The 23,288-nt window shown below is 47.5% G+C and overlaps 1 protein-coding gene across 3 annotated transcripts; it reads left to right on the forward strand.

Annotated features, from left to right (window-relative positions):
- The first annotated feature begins 14,715 nt into the window (after positions 1-14,715).
- On the forward strand, positions 14,716-22,795 carry LOC125549588 (PWWP domain-containing protein 1-like). 3 transcript variants are annotated; one of them, XM_048712961.1, is made up of 3 exons: positions 14,725-15,580; positions 20,150-20,787; positions 20,902-22,795. In XM_048712961.1, exons 1-3 carry the CDS (start codon positions 14,860-14,862, stop codon positions 22,528-22,530), a joined length of 2,988 nt encoding a protein of 995 aa, XP_048568918.1. In that variant the 5' UTR covers positions 14,725-14,859; the 3' UTR covers positions 22,531-22,795. The 3 variants fall into 3 exon arrangements, with proteins under 3 accessions (XP_048568922.1, XP_048568917.1, XP_048568918.1); XM_048712965.1 differs by lacking the exons at positions 20,150-20,787; positions 20,902-22,795 and adding an exon at positions 16,527-16,811 and having other exon boundaries at positions 14,716-15,580; XM_048712960.1 differs by having other exon boundaries at positions 14,724-15,580; positions 20,150-22,795.
- The last annotated feature ends 493 nt before the right edge of the window (positions 22,796-23,288 follow it).

The following is a 23,288-nucleotide window of genomic DNA, read 5'->3' on the forward strand; positions in this document are numbered from 1 at the left end:
GTAAAGCTGCTGCCTTGTGACCATGAGGTCATGGGTTCAAGTCCTAGAAACAGCCTCTTACAGAAATGTAGGGAAAGGCTGCGTACTATAGACCCAAAGTGGTCGGACCCTTCCCTGGACCCTGCGCAAGCGGGAGGTACAGAAGGAGAAAATATATTATGTATTCGATGAGTGGGGAGCAGCAGGACTACTATATCTCTAAAGCGTTTTTTCTTACAATTTGTGTTCTGGGGATGATCTGAATTAAGAGATTAGAATGCAAATCCTCAACGCCTTTGTGCGGTGAAGCCGCCAAGAGGGTCCATAAAACCATAATCTTCGGGAGTTCTAGAAGTACCTCAAAATTGATATTGTTAGTGCAATAAAAACACAAGTATACCAGTGTCGTCGTCCTTGCATCTCCGATCTACTATATTTAGGAGGCCTTCACCTGATGGCACCACCCAGATGTACGTGTTTGTTAATTTTTTTATGATATTATGACTGCATGATTCTCATATATCCAGGATTTCATTTGCCCGTTGAAGCAATGAAATGTATATGGAATACGACTGATATGCAAAAGTTTCTTACAAGTTCTAGATCAGCCTTTTAACTATATATAAGTTAATCATGCTCTCTAATAAGATAGGTCAAATATATAAGCTTCTTTTTATCATTACTGTAATACATCATTGTTTACTAAACACGTTTCTTGAGCTAACTCAAATCGAATAATCTTGCAGGAGCAGGACCTCTTATTTTGAATTGCCTCGATGTTTTGTGTCCGCACTGCCTTATAAGGCATTATGGATGGACTATGATGTGGAGGCCTCCTATGATATCTTGAGTTCGATTGAATGCCACCTTTTGAAGTTATAACAATATTAATGTACTAAACATTTCTCAGTTTTTCCCGGTATGACCCAGGAATCAGAACCATTAGCCTATTCTATTTTATGTTGCAAACAGAACAATTAGCTTATGTTGCAAATATTTTATCTTCGATGCTTCATGCTTCAAAGTATTTATACAAATTTCTCCCATTTTATTGAACATATGGAAGGGCACAACAACAAGATCTTTCTTGTGGGTCTTGCATAAAAGTAGACAACGCCAACTAATTATGTGATTCCATGCTTACACACATCTTATTATTCGTAGTTGATTAGGATCTGTAATACTTTATGCTAGGGTTGATGTATGGCCAGTGAACTAGAACGGAGCCTGGACCAAGTTGTATCACTCAGTTTCACCAGGTGCACATATTGCTACTCTTTTATATGGCATGTCATGTTAGGGTGTTACCACTTAGTGTTGCTATGTCAGATATTGCTTCATTTTTTATTTCTAGTGTTGTTTGTCCGGTTTTGTATCTTGTACGCTCGAGTGGTGCAATACTTTTCAACTATTTGCAACTTCTATATTTTAATAAAATGAATTATAACCATCTTTTGACACTTCATTTATGCTTATCAATTCTGAAAAATCCAATTATTCTATTGTAAAATAGACGGGCGCGGCAACGCGCGCCATCAACGATCTAGTTTGATTAACGGGGTCACATCATTAGGAGAATGATGTGATTGACATGACCCATTCCGTTAGCTTAGCACCCAATCGTTTAGTATGTTGCTATTGCTTTCTTTGTGACTTATACATGTTCCTATGACTATGAGATTATGCAACTTCCGTTTACCGGAGGAACACTTTGTATGCTACCAAACATCACAACGTAACTGGGTGATTATAAAGGTGCTCTACAGGTGTCTCCGAAGGTACTTGTTGGGTTGGCATATTTCGAGATTAGGATTTGTCCCTCCAATTGTCGGAGAGGTATCTCTGGGCCCTCTTGGTAATGCACATCACTTAAGCCTTGCAAGCATTGCAACTAATGAGTTAGTTGCAGGATGATGTATTACGGAACGAGTAAAGAGACTTGCCGGTAACGAGATTGAACTAGGTATTGAGATACCGACGATCAAATCTCGGGCAAGTAACATACCGATGACAAAGGGAACAACGTATGTTGTTGTGCGGTTTGACCGATAAAGATCTTCGTAGAATATGTGGGAGCCAATATGAGCATCCAGGTTCCGCTATTGGTTATTGACCGGAGACGTGTCTCGGTCATGTCTACATAGTTCTCGAACCCATAGGGTCCGCACGCTTAACGTTACGATGACAGTTATATTATGAGTTTATATGTTTTGATGTACCTAAGATTGTTCAGAGTCCCGGATGTGATCAAGGACATGACGAGGAGTCTTGAAATGGTCGAGACATGAAGATTGATATATTGGAATCCTATGTTTGGATATCGGAAGTGTTCCGGGTGAAATCAGGATTTTACCGGAGTACCGGGAGGTTACCAGAACCCCCAGGGGCTTAATGGGCCTACATGGGCCTTAGTGGAAATAGACGGAAGCAACGGGAGTGTGGGGCGCGCCTCCCAAGGCCCAAACCGAATTGGTTTAGGGCAAGGGGGCCGGCCCCCTCTTTCCTTCTTCCCCTCTCTCTTTCCTTCTCCCGAATCCTATTCCAACTAGGAAAGGGGGGAGTCCTACTCCCGTTGGGAGTAGGACTCCCCTTGGCGCGCCCTCTCCCTGGCCGGCCGCACCCCCTTTCTCCTTTATATACGGGGGCAAGGGGGCACCCCATAGACACAACGATTGATCAAGTTGATCTTTTAGCCGTGTGCGGTGCCCCCTCCACCATAGTCCACCTCGATAATACTGTAGCGGTGCTTAGGCGAAGCCCTGCGTCGGTAGAACATCAACATCGTCACCACGCCGTCGTGCTGACGAAACTCTCCCTCAACACTCGGCTGGATCGGAGTTCGAGGGACGTCATCGGGCTGAACGTGTGCTGAACTCGGAGGTGCCGTACGTTCTGTACTTGATCAGTCGGATCGTGAAGACGTACGACTACATCAAACGCGTTGTGCAAACGCTTCCGCTTTCGGTCTACGAGGGTACGTGGACAACACTCTCCCCTCTCGTTGCTATGCATCACCATGATCTTGCGTGCGCGTAGGAATTTTTTTGAAATTACTACGTTCCCCAACACATTCTACAATTAATATATACTAACCAATATCCAAGCTCAAAATATATAAGTGAAGCACACGAAGCATTCTATAAAACCATACTCAAAAGATTTAAGTGAAGCGCACAGAGCATTCTATAAGGTCATACTCAAAAGATTTAAGTGAAGCACATGAATCATTCTATAAATCGATGAAGGGATATCTTATACTAGCATGGTTCTTAAAGAAAAATAAAAACACAAAGGACACAAATCATGTGAACAAAACAAAAACCGAGGTATACCGATAATTGTTGAAGAAGAAAGATGGGATGCCCCGGTAAGCTTAGATGCTTGAGTATCCTTGGAATATTTACTTGGGGAGCCTTGGGCATCCCCAAGCTTGAGCTCTTGCCTCTCCTGATTCTTCTCACATCGGTAACTCCTCGTTCTTCGAACACTTCATCCACAAAAACTTAACAAAAACTTTTAGCGAGTGTGGAATAATGATAGATCGATGTGCGGAATTGTCCTAGGCAATTATTAACAAGACCGATAGTCATCATTGCAATTTCATATGAGGGAGAGGCATAAGCTAACATACTTTCTCTTCTTGGATCATATGCACTTATGATTGGAACTCTAGCAAGCATCCACAACTACTAAAGATCATTAAGGTAAAACCCAACCATAGCATTAAAGCATCAAGTCCCCTTTATCTCATATGCAACAACCCCATTACTCGGGTTTATGCTTCTGTCACTCAAGCAACCCACTATAAGTGAATCATGAACGTATTGCAACACCCTACAACGGGAACCCCTCATGCTTGCGCGACACGGAGGGCACAATAGGACAACACCAAAATAAAACATACAACTCATACCAATCTAGATCATCAATCCACCCAAAGACAAAGGATATCTACTCAAAACATTATAGGATGGCAACACATCATTGGATCATAATATGTGGCATAAAGCACCATGTTCAAGTAGGGATTACAGCGGGGTGCGGGAGAGTGGACCGCGTAAAAGAGATGAGGATGGTGATGATGATGGTGATGTTGATGAAGACGATCACCGCGGCGATGATTCCCCTCCCGATGGCACTCCGACGCCACGGAGAGAGAGGAGGAGAGGTTCTCCCCCTTGCGCTTCCTCCTCCATGGCCTCCCCCTGGATGGGGAGAGGTTCTCCCTCTGGATCTTGGCCTTCATGGCGATGATGGCCCCTCCGGGATCCTCCTCCATAGCCTCTGGTGATGATGGCCCTGTTGGGGAACGTTGCAGAAAACAAAAAAATTCCTACGGTTTCACCAAGATCCATCTAGGAGTTCATCTAGCAACGAGTGATTGGATTGCATCTACTTACCTTTGTAGATCACGCGCGGAAGCGTTCAAAGAACGGGGATGAGGAAGTCGTACTCGACGTGATCCAAATCACCGGAGATCCTAGCGCCGAACGGACGGCACCTCCGCGTTCAACACACGTACGGTCAGCGTAACGTCTCCTCCTTCTTGATCCAGCAAGGGGCAAGGAGAGGTTGAGGAAGATGGCTCCGGCAGCAGCACGACGCCGTGGTGGTGATGGAGCTGCAGTACTCCGGCAGGGCTTCGCCAAGCTCTATGGAGGAGGAGGATGTGTTGGAGAGGGAGAGGGAGGCACCAAAGGCCAAGGTCAGAGGTCCTCCATCCCCCCCACTATATATAGGGGGGCCTAGGGGGGCGCCGGCCCTAGGAGATGCAATCTCCTAGGGGGGCGGCGGCGAAGGGGTGGGGGGCTTGCCCCCCAAGCAAGGGGGCGCCCCCCTTTAGGGTTTCCCCACCCTAGGCGCATGGGCCCTAGGGGAAGTGGCGCCCCAGACCACTTTGGGCTGAATCCCTTCCCACTTCAGCCCATGGGGCCCTCCGGGATAGGTGGCCCCACCCGGTGGACCCCCGGGACCCTTCCGGTGGTCCCGGTATAATACCGGTGACCCCGAAACTTGTCCTGACGGCCGAAATAGCACTTCCTATATATAATTCTTTACCTCCGGACCATTCCGGAACTCCTCGTGACGTCCGGGATCTCATCCGGGACTCCGAACAACATTCGGGTTACTGCATATACATATCCCTACAACCCTAGCGTCACCGAACCTTAAGTGTGTAGACCCTACGGGTTCGGGAGACATGTAGACATGACCGAGATCGCTCTCCGGTCAATAACCAACAGCGGGATCTGGATACCCATGTTGGCTCCCACATGCTCCTCGATGATCTCATCGGATGAACCATGATGTCAAGGATTCAAGCAACCCCGTATACAATTCCCTTTGTCAATCGGTATGTTACTTGCCCGAGATTCGATCGTCGGTATCCCAATACCTCGTTCAATCTCGTTACCGGCAAGTCACTTTACTCGTACCGTAATGCATGATCGACCAGACACTTGGTCACTTTGAGCTCATTATGATGATGCATTACCGAGTGGGTCCAGTGCTACCTCTCCGTCATACGGAGTGACAAATCCCAGTCTTGATCCGTGTCAACCCAACAGACACTTTCGGAGATACCCGTAGTATACCTTTATAGTCACCCAGTTACGTTGTGACGTTTGGTACACCCAAAGCACTCCTACGGTATCTGGGAGTTACACGATCTCATGGGCTAAGGAAAAGATACTTGACATTGGAAAACTCTAGCAAATGAACTATACGATCTTGTGCTATGTTTAGGATTGGGTCTTGTCCATCACATCATTCACCTAATGATGTGATCTCGTTATCAATGACATCCAATGTCCATAGTCAGGAAACCATGACTATCTGTTGATCAACGAGCTAGTCAACTAGAGGCTTACTAGGGACATGTTGGTGTCTATTATTCACACGTGTATTACGATTTCCGGATAACACAATTATAGCATGAATAAAGACAATTATCATGAACAAGGAAATATAATAATAATGCTTTTATTATTGCCTCTAGGGCATATTTCCAATAGTCTCCCACTTGCACTAGAGTCAATAATCTAGTTACATTGTGATGAATCGAACACCCATGGAATTCTGGTGTTGATCATGTTTTGCTCTAGGGAGAGGTTTAGTCAACGGATCTGCTACATTCAGGTCCGTATGTACTTTACAAATATCTATGTCTCCATCTTGAACATTTTCACAAATGGAGTTGAAGCGACACTTGATGTGCCTGGTCTTCTTGTGAAACCTGGGCTCCTTGGCAAGAGCAATAGCTCCAGTGTTGTCACAGAAGAGCTTGATCGGCCCCGACGCATTGGGTATGACTCCTAGGTCGATGATGAACTCCTTCACCCAAATTGCTTCATGCGCTGCCTCCGAGGCTGCCATGTACTCCGCTTCACATGTAGATCCTGCCACGACGCTCTGCTTGCAACTGCACCAGCTTACTGCCCCACCATTCAAAATATACACGTATCCGGTTTGTGACTTAGAGTCATCCAGATCTGTGTCGAAGCTAGCGTCGACGTAACCTTTTACGATGAGCTCTTCGTCACCTCCATAAACGAGAAACATTTCCTTAGTCCTTTTCAGGTACTTCAGGATATTCTTGACCGCTGTCCAGTCTTCCTTGCCGGGATTACTTTGGTACCTTCCTACCAAACTTACGGCAAGGTTTACAACAGGTCTGGTACACAGCATGGCATACATAATAGACCCTATGGCTGAGGCATAGGGGATGACACTCATCTCTTCTATATCTTCTGCCGTGGTCGGACATTGAGCTGAGCTCAATTTCACACCTTGCAACACAGGCAAGAACCCCTTCTTAGACTGATCCATATTGAACTTCTTCAATATCTTATCAAGGTATGTGCTTTGTGAAAGACCTATGAGGCGTCTTGATCTATCTCTGTAGATCTTGATGCCTAATATATAAGCAGCTTCTCCAAGGTCCTTCATTGAAAAACTCTTATTCAAGTAGGCCTTAATGCTTTCCAAAAGCTCTATATCATTTCCCATCAAAAGTATGTCATCTACATATAATATGAGAAATGCTACAGAGCTCCCACTCACTTTCTTGTAAACACAGGCTTCTCCATAAGTATGCGTAAACCCAAACGCTTTGATCATCTCATCAAAGCGAATGTTCCAACTCCGAGATGCTTGCACCATCCCATAAATCGAGCGTTGGAGCTTGCACACCTTGTCAGCATTCTTAGGATCGACAAAACCTTCCGGCTGCATCATATACAATTCTTCCTTAAGGAAACCATTAAGGAATGCCGTTTTGACGTCCATTTGCCATATCTCATAATCATAGAATGCGGCAATTGCTAACATGATTCGGACGGACTTTAGCTTCGCTACCGGTGAGAAAGTCTCATCGTAGTCAACCCCTTGAACTTGTCGATAACCCTTAGCGACAAGCCGAGCTTTATAGATGGTCACATTACCATCCGTGTCTGTCTTCTTCTTAAAGATCCATTTATTTTCTATGGCTCGCCGCTCTACGGGCAAGTCAGTCAAAGTCCATACTTCGTTTTCATACATGGATCCTATCTCGAATTTCATGGCTTCCAGCCATTTGTCGGAATCCGGGCCCGCCATCGCTTCTTCATAGTTCGAAGGTTCACCGTTGTCTAACAACATGATTTCCAAGACAGGGTTGCCATACCAATCTGGTGCGGAACGTGTCCTTGTGGACCTTCGAATTTCAGTAGGAGCTTGATCAGAAGTCTCTTGATCATCATCATTAACTTCCTCTCTAGTCGGTGCAGGCACCTCAGGAACATTTTCTTGAGTTGCGCCATTTTCCGGTTCAAGAGGTAATACTTCATCAAGTTCTACTTTCCTCCCACTTACTTCTTTCGAGAGAAACTCTTTCTCTAGAAAGGATCCATTCTTGGCAACAAAGATCTTGCCTTCGGATCTGAGGTAGAAGGTATACCCAATAGTTTCTTTAGGGTATCCTATGAAGACGCATTTTTCCGACTTGGGTTCGAGCTTTTCAGGTTGAAGTTTCTTGACATAAGCATTGCATCCCCAAACTTTTAGAAACGACAGCTTAGGTTTCTTCCCAAACCATAATTCATACGGTGTCGTCTCAACGGATTTCGACGGAGCCCTATTTAAAGTGAATGCGGCAGTCTCTAAAGCATAGCCCCAAAAAGATAGCGGTAAATCGGTAAGAGACATCATAGATCGCACCATATCTAACAGAGTGCGATTACGACGTTAGGACACACCATTACACTGAGGTGTTCCAGGCGGCGTGAGTTGTGGAACTATTCCACATTTTCTTAAGTGTGTGCCAAACTCGTGACTCAAGTATTCTCCTCCACGATCTGATCGCAGGAACTTGATTTTCCTGTCACGTTGATTCTCAACCTCACTCTGAAATTCCTTGAACTTTTCAAAGGTCTCAGACTTGTGTTTCATTAAGTAGACATACCCATATCTACTCAAGTCATCAGTGAGGGTGAGAACATAACGATAGCCACCGCGAGCCTGAACACTCATTGGACCGCACACATCAGTATGTACGATTTCCAATAAGTTGGTTGCTCGCTCCATTGTTCCTAAGAACGGAGTCTTGGTCATTTTACCCATGAGGCATGGTTCGCACGTGTCAAACGATTCATAATCAAGAGACTCTAAAAGTCCATCAGCATGGAGCTTCTTCATGCGTTTGACACCTATGTGACCAAGGCGGCAGTGCCACAAGTATGTGGGACTATCATTATCAATCTTACATCTTTTGGTACTCACACTATGAACATGTGTAGCATTACGCTCGAGATTCATTAAGAATAAACCATTCACCATCGGAGCATGACCATAAAACATATCTCTCATATAAATAGAACAACCATTATTCTCGGATTTAAATGAGTAGCCATCTCGAATCAAACGAGATCCTGATACAATGTTCATGCTCAAAGCTGGCACTAAATAACAATTATTAAGGTTTAAAACTAATCCCGAAGGTAAATGTAGAGGTAGCGTGCCGACGGCGATCACATTGACCTTGGAACCATTCCCGACGCGCATCGTCACCTCGTCCTTCGCCAGTCTCCGCTTATTCCGCAGCTCCTGTTTTGAGTTACAAATGTGAGCAACCGCACCGGTATCAAATACCCAGGAGCTACTACGAGTACTGGTAAGGTACACATCAATTACATGTATATCACATATACCTTTCGTGATGCCGGCCTTCTTGTCCGCTAAGTATTTGGGGCAGTTCCGCTTCCAGTGACCACTTCCCTTGCAATAAAAGCACTCAGTCTCAGGCTTGGGTCCATTCTTTGGCTTCTTCCCGGCAGCTTGCTTGTCGGGCGCGGCAACTCCCTTGTCGTCCTTCTTGAAAGCTTTCTTACCCTTGCCCTTCTTGAACTTAGTGGTTTTATTCACCATCAACACTTGATGTTCCTTTTTGACTTCTACCTCTGCTGATTTCAGCATTGCAAATACTTCAGGAATGGTCTTTTCCATCCCCTGCATATTGAAGTTCATCACAAAGCTCTTGTAGCTTGGTGGAAGCGAGTGAAGGATTCTGTCAATGACCGCGTCATCCGGGAGATTAACTCCCAGCTGAGTCAAGCGGTTATGCAACCCAGACATAGTGAGTATGTGCTCACTGACAGAACTGTTTTCCTCCATCTTACAGCTGAAGAACTTGTCGAAGACTTGATATCTCTCGACCCGGGCATGAGCTTGAAAAACCATTTTCAGCTCTTCGAACATCTCATATGCTCCGTGTCTCTCAAAACGCTTTTGGAGCCCCGGCTCTAAGCTGTAAAGCATGCCGCACTGAACGAGGGAGTAGTCATCGGTACATGCCTGCCAAGCGTTCATAACGTCTTGTTCTGCAGGGAGAATAGGTGCGTCACCTAGCGGTGCTTGTAGGACATAATCTTTCTTGGCAGCTATGAGGATGATCCTCAGGTTCCGGACCCAGTCCGTGTAGTTGCTGCCATCGTCTTTCAGCTTGGTTTTCTCTAGGAACGCGTTGAAGTTGAGGACTACATTGGCCATTTGATCTACAAGACATATTGTAAAAAATTTAGACTAAGTTCATGATAATTAAGTTCATCTAATCAAATTATTCAATGAACTCCCACTTAGATAGTCATCCCTCCAGTAATCTAAGTATAACATGATCCGAGTTAACTAGGCCGTGTCCGATCATCACGTGAGACGGTCTAGTCAACATCGGTGAACATCTTCATGTTGATCGTATCTTCTATACGACTCATGCTCGACCTTTCGGTCTTCTATGTTCCGAGGCCATGTCTGTACATGCTAGACTCGTCAAGTCAACCTAAGTGTTTGCATGTGTAAATCTATCTTACACCCGTTGTATGTGAACGTTAGAATCTAACACCCGATCATCACGTGGTGCTTCGAAACAACGAACTGTCGCAACGGTGCACAGTTAGGGGGAACACTTTCTTGAAATTATTACGAGGGATCATCTTATTTACTACCGTCGTTCTAAGTAAACAAGATGCAGAAACATGATAAACATCACATGCAATCAAATAATAATAGTGACATGATATGGCCAATATCACATAGCTCCCTTGATATCCATCTTGGGGCTCCATGATCATCTTGTCACCGGCATGACACCATGATCTCCATCATCATGATCTCCAGCATCGTGTCTCCATGAAGTTGCTCGCCAACTATTACTTCTACTACTATGGCTAACGCGTTTAGCAATAAAGTAAAGTAATTTACATGGCGTTTCTCAATGACACGCAGGTCATACAAAAAATAAAGACAACTCCTATGGCTCCTGCCGGTTGTCATACTCATCGACATGCAAGTCGTGATTCCTATTACAAGAACATGATCTCATACATCACATATATATCATTCATCATTCATCACAACTTTGGCCATATCACATCACAAATCACTTGCTGCAAAAACAAGTTAGACGTCCTTTAATTGTTGTTGCAAGTTTTACGTGGCTGCAAAAGGGTTCTAGCAAGAACGTTTTCTTACCTACGTAATAGCCACAACGTGATTTGTCAACTTCTATTTACCCTTCATAAGGACCCTTTTCATCGAATCCGCTCCAAGTAAAGTGGGAGAGACAGACACCCGCTAGCCACCTTATGCAACTAGTGCATGTCAGTCGGTGGAACCAGTCTCATGTAAGCGTACGTGTAAGGTCGGTCCGGGCCGCTTCATCCCACAATACCGCTGAAGCAAGATAAGACTAGTAGCGGCAAGAAAGTTGACAACATCTACGCCCACAACAAATTGTGTTCTACTCGTGCAAGGAGAACTACGCATAGACCTAGCTCATGATGCCACTGTTGGGGAACGTTGCAGAAAACAAAAAATTTCCTACGGTTTCACCAAGATCCATCTAGGAGTTCATCTAGCAACGAGTGATTGGATTGCATCTACATACCTTTGTAGATCACGCGTGGAAGCGTTCAAAGAACGGGGATGAGGAAGTCGTACTCGACGTGATCCAAATCACCGGAGATCCTAGCGCCGAACGGACGGCACCTCCGCGTTCAACACACGTACGGTCAGCGTAACGTCTCCTCCTTGTTGATCCAGCAAGGGGCAAGGAGAGGTTGAGGAAGATGGCTCCGGCAGCAGCACGACGGCGTGGTGGTGATGGAGCTGCAGTACTCCGGCAGGGCTTCGCCAAGCTCTATGGAGGAGGAGGATGTGTTGGAGAGGGAGAGGAAGGCACCAAAGGCCAAGGTCAGAGGTCCTCCATCCCCCCCACTATATATAGGGGGGCCTAGGGGGGCGCCGGCCCTAGGAGATGCAATCTCCTAGGGGGGCGGCGGCTAAGGGGTGGGGGGCTTGCCCCCCAAGCAAGGGGGCGCCCCCCCTTTAGGGTTTCCCCACCCTAGGCGCATGGGCCCTAGGGGAAGTGGCGCCCCAGCCCACTTTGGGCTGAATCCCTTCCCACTTCAGCCCATGGGGCCCTCCGGGATAGGTGGCCCCACCCGGTGGACCCCCGGGACCCTTCCGGTGGTCCCGGTACAATACCGGTGACTCCGAAACTTGTCCCGACGGCCGAAATAGCACTTCCTATATATAATTCTTTACCTCCGGACCATTCCGGAACTCCTCGTGACGTCCGGGATCTCATCCGGGACTCCGAACAACATTCGGGTTACTGCATATACATATCCCTACAACCCTAGCGTCACCGAACCTTAAGTGTGTAGACCCTACGGGTTCGGGAGACATGTAGACATGACCGAGATCGCTCTCCGGTCAATAACCAACAGCGGGATCTGGATACCCATGTTGGCTCCCACATGCTCCTCGATGATCTCATCGGATGAACCACGATGTCAAGGATTCAAGCAACCCCGTATACAATTCCCTTTGTCAATCGGTATGTTACTTGCCCGAGATTCGATCGTCGGTATCCCAATACCTCGTTCAATCTCGTTACCGGCAAGTCACTTTACTCGTACCATAATGCATGGTCCCATGACCAGACACTTGGTCACTTTGAGCTCATTATGATGATGCATTACCGAGTGGGTCCAGTGCTACCTCTCCGTCATACGGAGTGACAAATCCCAGTCTTGATCCGTGTCAACCCAACAGACACTTTCGGAGATACCCGTAGTATACCTTTATAGTCACCCAGTTACGTTGTGACGTTTGGTACACCCAAAGCACTCCTACAGTATCCGGGAGTTACACGATCTCATGGTCTAAGGAAAAGATACTTGACATTGGAAAACTCTAGCAAACGAACTATACGATCTTGTGCTATGTTTAGGATTGGGTCTTGTCCATCGCATCATTCTCCTAATGATGTGATCTCGTTATCAATGACATCCAATGTCCATAGTCAAGAAACCATGACTATCTGTTGATCAACGAGCTAGTCAACTAGAGGCTTACTAGGGACATGTTGGTGTCTATTATTCACACATGTATTACGATTTCCGGATAACACAATTATAGCATGAATAAAGACAATTATCATGAACAAGGAAATATAATAATAATGCTTTTATTATTGCCTCTAGGGCATATTTCCAACAGGCCCCTTCCGGCAGGGTGCTAGAGAGGGCCTAGATTGATTTCTTGTGGCTACAGAGGCTTGCAGCGGCAACTTCCGATCTAGGTTATTTTCTGGAGGTTTGGGTATTTATAGGAGAGGTTGGCGTCGAGAACAAGTCAGGGGGGCCCATGGGAAGTCCACGAGGCACAAGGGCGCGCCCTCCACCCTCATGGGGCCCACGGGCCTCCCCTCCAGTAACTTTTCATTCCAATATTTTTTATATTTTCCAGAAAAAATCTCTGTTGATTTTCATCGCATTCGAGAACTTCTATTTCTGCACAAAAACAACACCATGGTAGTTCTGCTGAAAACAGCGTCAGTCCGGGTTAGTTCTAATCAAACCGTACCAAAATCATATAAAACTATTGTAAACATGGCATGAATACTTCATAAATTATAGATACGTTGGAGACGTATCAATGCCCTATTGGATGTGGACGCAACTTGACTGGTCCGAAAAAAGTTGGTTTTGAGGTTTTGAAATTGTTCTTAATCCCAGCAACACTCATTTTTTGAAGATTGAGGGTTAAACATCAGTCCTCTTATACATATCATAACATCTATTAGGAATAAGATGGTCATATTAGTCCCTTCAATGAAGTTGTCATAGACAATCATAACACACTATGGGGCCATGGATGCACTTAATACAACATCATGGTAATTATATACCAAACCTACATGGTATATACATGTTAATAAATTAATCACCAGTGCTAACTAGTATGGTAACTACATCATCAATATGATGATAATTAAATGGGGCAATACCACTTGTATGATGACTGATATTCAACATACCACTTACAATACATCACTACCGTGGTGGACTAAGCAATCTAGTAGCTAATGCATCCCCACTAGTGATAACTAGTGCTAACCAATTTGGTAGATACATCACCATTGTAGTGGTAACTCTTTCTAGACATCTTTAAACATACATCACTATTACGACAACAAGAGGTTAATCGGTTTAGTAACTAAGATCGCCATTATGGTGGGACTTGTTTTTATCACTATAGTGAATTATTTTCTACCTACTACATGGTCTTGTTAGGAAACAAAAAAGGACCGCTTACAACTGTGATAACAGACTTCTAAACAATAGTTTGAGTATTGATAACATATGGACAGGTTGCCTTTCCTTTTGTGTTTGAAGTTGCTTTAGGTCTTCATGCCTCACATAATTTGGTAATGCCTGATGCCAACTCTATCTAATCATCGGGTGTGCACATATTTTGGTTGTTGTTTTATATGCTCGACCAATGAATTGTATTTACATATTTTCTTTTTTTTTTGATTGACGAGTGCTACCTTTCAATTTCATAAAAAAAGATAGTTTAAAGGCCCAACATCCCAACAATGCAGATTCATGATGGCCCAGTGGTTACATACGCATAGTGTGGTCCATTTAACCGTTTAACATATTTGTTATAACCAAGCCACACACGTCAAAAAATTTCAAGTCATTTCGAATTCCAGTGGGCGTGGTTTTATCCCGCGTGCGGCATGTTTTGCCCCCTTCGAATTTCAGTGGGCGCGGTTTCATCCTGCGTGCGGCGTGTTTTGCCCCCTTTCGACTAGTATAAATTGCTCGCCTCGCCACGCCTCGCCTCGGCGAAAATATCATTTCCTTTTCGTTTCTTTCTCCCTCCTTCTGCACCTAATTACCATGATGCCCCTTGGACGGTGTCCCAGTCCCACCCGGCCCGAGATCCCCCAATTTCCCCAACCCCCGAAACCCACAGCGCAATCCCAAACCCAAACCTAAGCCCAGACCGAGAGACCCCGCACCCAAATCTAGGGTTTCGCTCCCCCGCCGCAGGATGGCTGCCCCCGCCGCCGCCGGCTCCGGCGCCGTCGTGCCCGCTGGTGACGGCGAGGGTTGGACCCCCAGTTTCGGCGACATGGTCTGGGGCAAGGTGAAGTCGCATCCGTGGTGGCCGGGCCACGTCTACAGCCTCACCCTCTCCGACGATCCGGAGGTGCATCGCGGCCACCGCCATGGCCTCGTCCTCGTCGCCTTCTTCGGCGACGGCAGCTACGGCTGGTTCGAGCCGCACGAGCTCGTCCGCTTCGAGGACCACTTCGTCGAGAAGACCTCGCAGGGGGGCAGCCGCACCTTCCCCGCCGCCGTCGCCGAGTCCCTCGACGAGATCTCGCGCCGCAGCGCGCTCGCGCTCCTCTGCCCCTGCCGTGGACCCGACACCTTCCGCTTCCACAACGAGGATCGCAGGTTCCTCCTGGTGAACGTGCCCGGGTTCGACAGCAACGCCGAGTACCTCCCCGAGCAGGTGACGGCCGCAAGGGAGCGGTTCGTTCCGCAGAAGATGTATGACTTCCTGCAGAACGCTGCCGTGCAGCAGCGGGACGCGGCGGAGACGGCCGCACGTACCTTGCCTGGGATCGAGATGGCAGCGATGCTCATGGCGTACCGCCGGTCTAGGTACGAGAGGTACGACCTCACCTACGCCGAATCATTTGGGGTGGATTCGAAGAAGGCCCTTGAAGGCGAGGTCAAGGCTGAGAATGAACGGTCTCAACGAGGTATCGACACTCACATGCCCAATCCTAGTAGTACTACTATTCATTGTTCTGTTATTGTTTTTGCTATGTACTTGAACTTGATGGGCAGATTACCTGATACTAATCGTTTTGATGTGAATAGTGAACTGGATATTGGTTCTTCAAATATTTATTATTTCTCTTTTGTTGAACTGTGTGTTGCATGAATGCGAAAAATGTTTTTATCTGTATAGCCAACACTTTTTACACAAATCATGTGCATAATTGTGCAAAGATAAATGGTAAAATCTGCATTTGACACAAAATGAAATCCAATTCAAGTAAAAGCTATACACATACGAATATCGTTTGGTCAATGAGGACTTGTTGCACACACAAGAATATGTGTATCATACGGCCATAGCTTATCCACTTATCTATCTTTCCCATCCAGTTATGCCGAATACAAATATTAAAAGATACAATGGAAGTTTACCTCTCCACGATGCATATAGATTTTTAAAGCAGCAGCTTCTGTGTGCTATGATGGATTTTGGATGGATTCTGAAATGTTTCTCTTGCATCCATATATTTCCTTGATTCGGGTACTTGCTACTCATCTAGTTTCTTCCAAGGCCATGCCTTAAATCTGGTACATTTAGGAATTGGATCTCTTTCCTCTTCCTGTGAGTGTGCATTAGTTTAACACCGAATTGCATTTCAGTTACGTTCGCGTTCTTGACCCCTTCATAACCTCGCATATTAAGGTAGAATCGCTTAGTTTCAGCAACTTGACCTTTTGTTTTTGTTGTTGGTGAAGAGTATTAGCGCAATGTTTGATAAATGAACTGAATAAGTATAGAAACAGTGATTCTGAAAGAGGTATGTTTATGTGCCTGATAAAAACATATTGGTGATTGGTGGAGATGGACTTGGGGTACTTCTATACATATTCTGGATGCACTATTTCGTTTTCATCATTGAGCAGGCATCAAGGTAAGGCGGTTGAGTTCACCTGCACATCATGAAGGAAGGCATCAAGTTAACACCGTACACTGTGCCTATTACTTTACATTCATAAATAAGCATGTATATATATCTACAAGGTAGCAGTTAAAGGATGTTTACTGTCAGTTTAGACAAGCATGGTCAAGTCATTATAGTAATTTTAGTAGGAATTCTCTATTAATCGCTTAGTGGAATTAATCTGGTTGCACATGACAATTATAACCTGAAAGTTATCTTGATTATCTAAAAACAGTTTACATTTGAATTATTCTTCATAGTTCTTAAGTTGAGGTCCTGCATAGAGAACCAAAATGAAGTTAACATCTGCCGACATATGCATTTTTTCCAAGATGGCGAGAAACGAATGGTGAAAGCTGTATAGAGTTATCTAAAACTTTGGCCAGACCAGCAACAACTCTGAGTACGCTATCTAACCCATTTGCCCTCTCCTTGCCTTGATCTCCCACCATTGGACTAAACTTTTAGACAAATTCAAAACCAAATTGAGTTAGGCGTTGTACCAGAGGGCATTCTATCCCAAATTCTTACCGGAGCCCGTTCCACTAGTTTTGTTTCACATTCGGAGGTTCAGAGGACATTCTATCCCAAATTCTGACCGGAGTCTGTACCACTAGTTTCGCCTCACATTCGGAGCAGTTCAGAGGACATTCTATCCCAAATTCTTACCGGAGCATGTTGCACTAGTTTTGCCTCACATTCGGAGCAGTCCGGGCTTGCCGTTTTCGTGGCCTGCTTCAATCAGAAGAAGCCAGCGAAGCAGTCCCAGCCTGTCCTTTCAGCTGACGCAGGCATGCTACAGTTACGATGAGAAGCTTTTGAAGAAGCACGCATGGCTATCTTCTCCTGAACTTTATGGGCCGATATGAACTGTAGAAGCCATGCCAGCAAGAGGATTTTGATGGTCTGTTCCAAGCGCAGAGTAGAGCCTGCCGTTCTTCCCTCTGCTAAAAGCTCAGAAATGGCTTTCCCATGCCTTCCCCTCCAGAGTTGAGAGCGAATCCATATGCCATGCCCACTAGCCACAGAAGATCCTTGGGAGTCTCTCAAGTGGTTTGCCTCTGCACACGGACGGGTCACATTCCTACCCAAGGAAATTCAGATAGCGTTACTCACACCAGCTGTGCTTTTTGGGGACTTGGCATGCGGTGAACGGAGAATCCCCTTTTGCACCTCATATCCAACTTCCGTGGCAACTTATCCTGCCGATGGAGTTTCAGTTTAACTCATGGGGAATCAAGAATCTAGCCGTGGGTCTGAACCTGTTAAGAACGCAGCGTCTGATTTACACAGGATTCGTCTCTGGGTTTTTAGGAGGAATTCGCGATCGACAGGGAGCCTTTCCTCCCGACCAATAGCACATGGTTATTCCCCATCCCCCACCCACCCCCCACACCACCACGGAGCCCGATTCTGGACTCTAGAGCCCTGTATCTTATTTTCTACTAGAACCTTTCAATATTTTAGAATTTTATGAGTATAAAATTTCAACATTCTTTTAGAACTATCTGAAAATAAGAACCTAGTGGTGATGCAAGTCATCTGAGCAAAAGAGAGGAAATCAAATCGCCAAAGGAAATTGTAAACTAACACGTACCTCCCGTCCTGCAATCGCACGTGCACCTCATCTTTCCAGAGGTGTAGCCGGTGGGAGAACAAAAAGTATTCAGTTCAGAGAAAAGTAAATATAATGCCCTAGGCCGTTTTTAGCCCCAAAAAAGTACTACCAAGTCCCCTTTCAAGGTCCTTGCAGCAGTATAATTCTTTTTTTCCGAATGATCTGCCTTTCCTACTAGATGAAAGGAGAGTTGTGAGAATAAAACACACCAGTTTAATGTTGGTTTTGATAAAAAAAATCATTAGGGTGAAATCCGACGGCATCCTTTGTTTTGATGTTTTGCATTCTCTGGTAAGCTTAGGAATTTAGTTTGTCATGGTTAGGGTTAGGGTTACGATTCGATGGAGAGGAAAAGGTGTGCTTTGATTATGCGTGGCAATACTCGATCGCGTCATTGGCCAAGTGAGTAGAGCAGAGGGAGTTAATCGCATCCACGACCTAATGAGTTGATCGAGGGTGGTCGATGGCCGGCTACGGTGGCGATGACTCCTCTATGAGGAAAGCAAACATGCAATTTAGATGATTTTGCATACAGTGACATGTAGGGGGGGGGGGGGAAGGGGTCTCATCGATGTCGAAGGGGAGGTGAGGAGAGTTTAGAATATATCAGTTTGAATATTCGCTTTGATCAAAATCATCAGTGCGAACTCTAGTGGCTGTGGCATCCTTGTTTGCCAGTTGCCTTCTTTGCTGAGCTTACGACTTTTGGTTTATCCTAGTTAGGGTTAGGCCTCACCAGAGAAAAAAAAAGCCACCCTTCAGCAATGCTTAGTTGCGTCTTTGGTTGAGTAGATAGAGCAAGAGGGAGGAGTTGGTCGAGGGCGGTTGGTTACGGTGGCGATGGTACCTCTTATCGAGAAGCAGACACACAATCTGGACAACCTTGCGGACAATGACATGTAGGGGTGGGCAAATGTCTTGTCAAAGCCATAGAAACACACAGGTGGAGACGATGCGATGCTAAGAATGATTCTTTGCTAACTCGGTTTGAATTGACTAGTAAATTGGTCGATAAATCTTTGCTAACTGGTATCTGCTTGGTTTGAATTGACTAGTTAATTGGTTGATAAATCGGTTAATCGACAAATTGGTGATCCGTCGAGCATGGATTAATCGATCAGTTAATTGATTTGTTTGTTAATATTTTGTACACCGCTAAGAGGGGAGGACCGAAGGAAGCACGATCGGGGATGTCATCAACACGGCGATGAGTAGGGTTGGTTAGGGTTTGGGAGCAGAGTTGAATTTTTGTGTGATTATGGGGGAGTATTGATTGTTTGATTCAATGGCAACAAATAGCATCCTTTGCATCATATTTGGGCCTTTGCGCTTTTTAAATTACAAAACATGAGGAGTAGTAGCATCTTTTGCATCGTAGAGGGAGCGGCTCACTCGCGCCCATCATCGCTACCACCAACGAAGATTGTGGCATGCGGAGCGAGCGCTCGCTTTGCTCCCACCACCAAGTTCCTTGTCAGTCACCGCGGCCCCACATGTACTATATTCTTTCTGTAAAATCGAGATTTGAGCGGCGACGTGTCTAGCATTGTGACCGACTGGACCGGATTTCTTTTACCTCTCGGTCAGTTTGTCACGCATGCGCATGCTAATCAGTCAGAATTATTTACATTTTGCAGGGTCAGACCGTGGCCAATTATATAAATCAAAAACTAGTACTCTCCGTATAAGAGCGTTTTTGACAGTTATATATTGTTAAACTCTAATTTTAATTTTTATTTGAATGGATTTCTTCGAAATACATGCGAATTCGTCCTTTGGATCTGGTTTCCTAGTGCTACTCCTTTTTTGTCGATACTTTTGTTTTGTTCTTGTGTTACATCTATTATTAGGAATGCGAATATAAATACGTGACCCTTTCGCATTGACTTGTTCCTGTTGCGTTTTTTCCGCATGGATGTGGTGTCGCGCTGTGTGCTAACGTGTGCCGCTGGTGACATGCCTTGCAGCTCGCCCGCTCAAGGGTCGGCAGAAGGTGCCGGAGAAGGAGAACGCCCCGGCCAGGGGCCGGAGGGGCGCCGCCGGCGCGGCCGCGAGGCTCATGGAGAAGATCATGCCCGGCGCGCCGGCCATCAAGCCCAAGGCCAGCAAGAAGGACCAGTACCTGCTCAAGCGCCGGGAAGACGCGCGCGTGCCGGCGCTGCCGCCAGCCGCGCTCCCGGACGCGGCTCCCGCCCCGGACGACGGTGGCCCGCCGCCTGGCTTCCCCCCGGCTGAGCCGCAGACGCCGCCGCTGCCCAGCAGCACCGGAGGCGCCGATGAGGAGGAGTTTATGCTGCAGAGACGCGCGCTCCCTCCCGCTGACCAGGCGAGCGACGGCGGGGCTACCGCGGACGCCGCAGCCGCCGCCACTGCGCCGAACAAGGTGGCCAAGCCCAAGAAGGCCCGCAAGCGCGAGAGGGAGGAGCCTGCCGAAGACGTGGCCACCGCCGACGGCGAGCCCAAGAAGAAGAAGAAAAAGAAGAAGCTCGCTGAACTCAACGGCGGCGTGCCCTCTGCCGCCCCCTCCGGCGACGGCGGCGGCGCTACAAAGCCCGCAGCTTTCTCGCCCCCCAAGGTCGACCTTGACGGATTAGATCTGACACAGGTAATATCCGACCTTCAAAACCTTCCGCTGCTTCCCTTCTACGGCGCCGGCAGACGCATCTCTGACGCCTCTCACTCCTTCATCCTGGCGTTCCGCTCGAAACACTACAAAAAGAGCTATGAGAACGATCCGCCGGAAGAGTCAAAGAAGGGCTTGGATAATAAGCCCAATGTCGTTGCTGCCGCCGCCGCCGTCGTCTCTGACGGCCAGCCCCCCAAACCGTTGAAGAAGAAGCCGGTCATGAGGCCCAGCGACCCCACCAGTGCTGGCGTCAAGCGCCCGCCGTCTGACCGCCAGGAGGAGATTGCCTCCAAGAAGAAAATCAAGCTGGACAAGATTAAGACTCTGGCCGCCGACAAGAAGGCCGGGCTGGAGCAGAAAGTCGTCACCGCCACCGCAGCTGCGGGAGGCGGGACGACGGCGGCGGCTCAGCTGCGGCGGGCTGGCATGAAGGAGAAGGCTCTGGCGGCAGCCAAGAAGAAGGTGCCAGCGGCGGCGCCTGTGAAGAGGACGCCGTCGCCCACGGCGCTGATGATGAAGTTCCCGCTGAAGAGCACGCTGCCGTCGGTGGCCTCCCTCAAGGCGAGGTTCGCGCGCTTCGGGCCGCTCGACATCGACGGCATCCGCGTGTACTGGAAGTCCTACATGTGCCGGGTCATCTACAAGTTCCAGTCCGACGCGGAGGCCGCGCTCAAGTATGCCAAGGCCAACGCCATGTTCGGCCAGGTGGCCCCCAACTACTACCTGCGCGGCGTCGAGGGAGGGTCGGCCGGCGCCGACCCAGGGCCTGAGGCGGCCCCTCCGCAGCGCTCTGACCTGCGGCTCATGGAGACCACGCCGTTCAGGCCTGGGAGCTCCGGCAATGGCGCTCCGCTGACGCTGTCCAAGGCGGTGCCGGCGCGCATGTCGGTTGGGCTGCCCAAGTCAATCCTGAAGAAGAGCAACGACGAGGGCGGGTTGGCTGCGGCCAGCGCGCTCCGGGACTCCCCTCGGGTGAAATTCGTGCTGGACGGCGGGGACAGCATGCTCGAGCCACCTCCATTGCCAGCGAGCTTCGACGGAAACAATGGCCCGGACACTGCTGCACCAGTGAGCAAGATCGCGAGGTCGCTCGGCTTCGCACAGCCGCCTCTGCAGCCGCCGGCACGCCCTGCGCAGCCCAACATGCAGCCACTCATGCGCCCACAGCACCAGCAACTGCAGCCGCCACGCGCACCCGATTCACAGCCACTCCCACCACCGCCGCCGCTGCCATACCAGCCTCGCATCAACGAGCCATCGTCGTACCAGCAGCCCCGCATCAGCGAGCCATCGCCGTACCAGTCTCGCGTCAACGAGCCACAGATATACCAGCCTCGTCGCACGGACGCGCCGCCAATGTTCAACATGCAGCCGCCGTACCAGCCTCGCCAGAGTGACGCGCCGCCACCGTTCAACATGCAGCCGCAGTACCAGCCTCGCCACAGCGACGGACCGCTCGCGCTCCCTGGACAGCCGCCGCTGCCGCCATACCCTCCCCGTGCCGGTTTCCCCGGACAGCAGTACTCTTCCCGCTCCGACGACATGCCGCCGGCTCGCTTCGACAACAACGCCGGCAGCAACACCATGCCGGTGTGGAAGAGGGGGCAGAAGGAGTTCGACGAGGAGCTGATGAGGGTGATGCTGGGGATCGCCAAGCTGGTGGAGCCATTGATGGACAAGAACGGCAACTTCCCCTACCACCTCTTCAGCCGGTCAGCGTGAGGCGGCAGCAGCTCCAGGGCAGAGCTCGCTGCGTTGTATCTGACTGCTGGGTCCCCGTGGCGCTGGCAGCACAGCAAGTGCGGTAGTAGTGCTAGTGACTTTGCCTCTCGAGAGAAGGACAACCAAGATGATGCCTCCCCTGTCATGTAGTGTATAATTACCTCTTGTTTTCTCCTTTGTCAGAGCGTGTATGAACTCTCTCGATTCTAGTCGTCATCAGACTGTCAATTAAGTTGTGGTTTAAGGACATCAAATTGCTGTTGTATGGTTTTTAAGTCGAAATTAGGGTTCTGTTTAGTGTCCCAAATGCTCGAACCTAGGCCAGCGCGAAAAATGTACTACTCCCTTCGATCCAAATTTGAGAAAACTACTCCCTTCAATCCAAATTACTTTTTTTAAATGAATATATTTAGCATTGAAATACATCTAGATACATTTGTTTGGGCAACAAATAATATGGATCAAAGAAAGTAGTAGTAGCGATTCCAACATTAGAAGTTCTCCATACGCACTCCGTTTTGTGATTTGTATATGTTATAGATGATGGAGGTTCTTAAGAGCAACTAGCATCATAGAAATATGCAGTGCTCCACACTTGGGTGATCGAATGCCCCAAAAGTCAATTTCAAATGTTTCAGAAAGATCTGAAAAAATGTGAATGTTCACAAGACATGTGTCAAATAGCCTATACAAAATTTCAGATCCAACCTCAAAATACACATAGAGAAACAAAAAAGAAGGCAAATTCAACATGAATA

This window comes from Triticum urartu, chromosome 1 (genome assembly GCF_003073215.2).
Source record: "Triticum urartu cultivar G1812 chromosome 1, Tu2.1, whole genome shotgun sequence".
Taxonomy (NCBI): domain Eukaryota; kingdom Viridiplantae; phylum Streptophyta; class Magnoliopsida; order Poales; family Poaceae; genus Triticum; species Triticum urartu.

Excerpts from the sequence above, each read along its gene's own strand:
- LOC125549588 (XM_048712960.1), top strand. The coding sequence starts at position 14,860 with ATGGCTGCCCCCGCCGCCGCCGGCTCCGGCGCCGTCGTGCCCGCTGGT. Across the intron at positions 15,581-20,149 it reads GAATGAACGGTCTCAACGAG|CTCGCCCGCTCAAGGGTCGG; the intron begins GTATCGACACTC and ends CATGCCTTGCAG.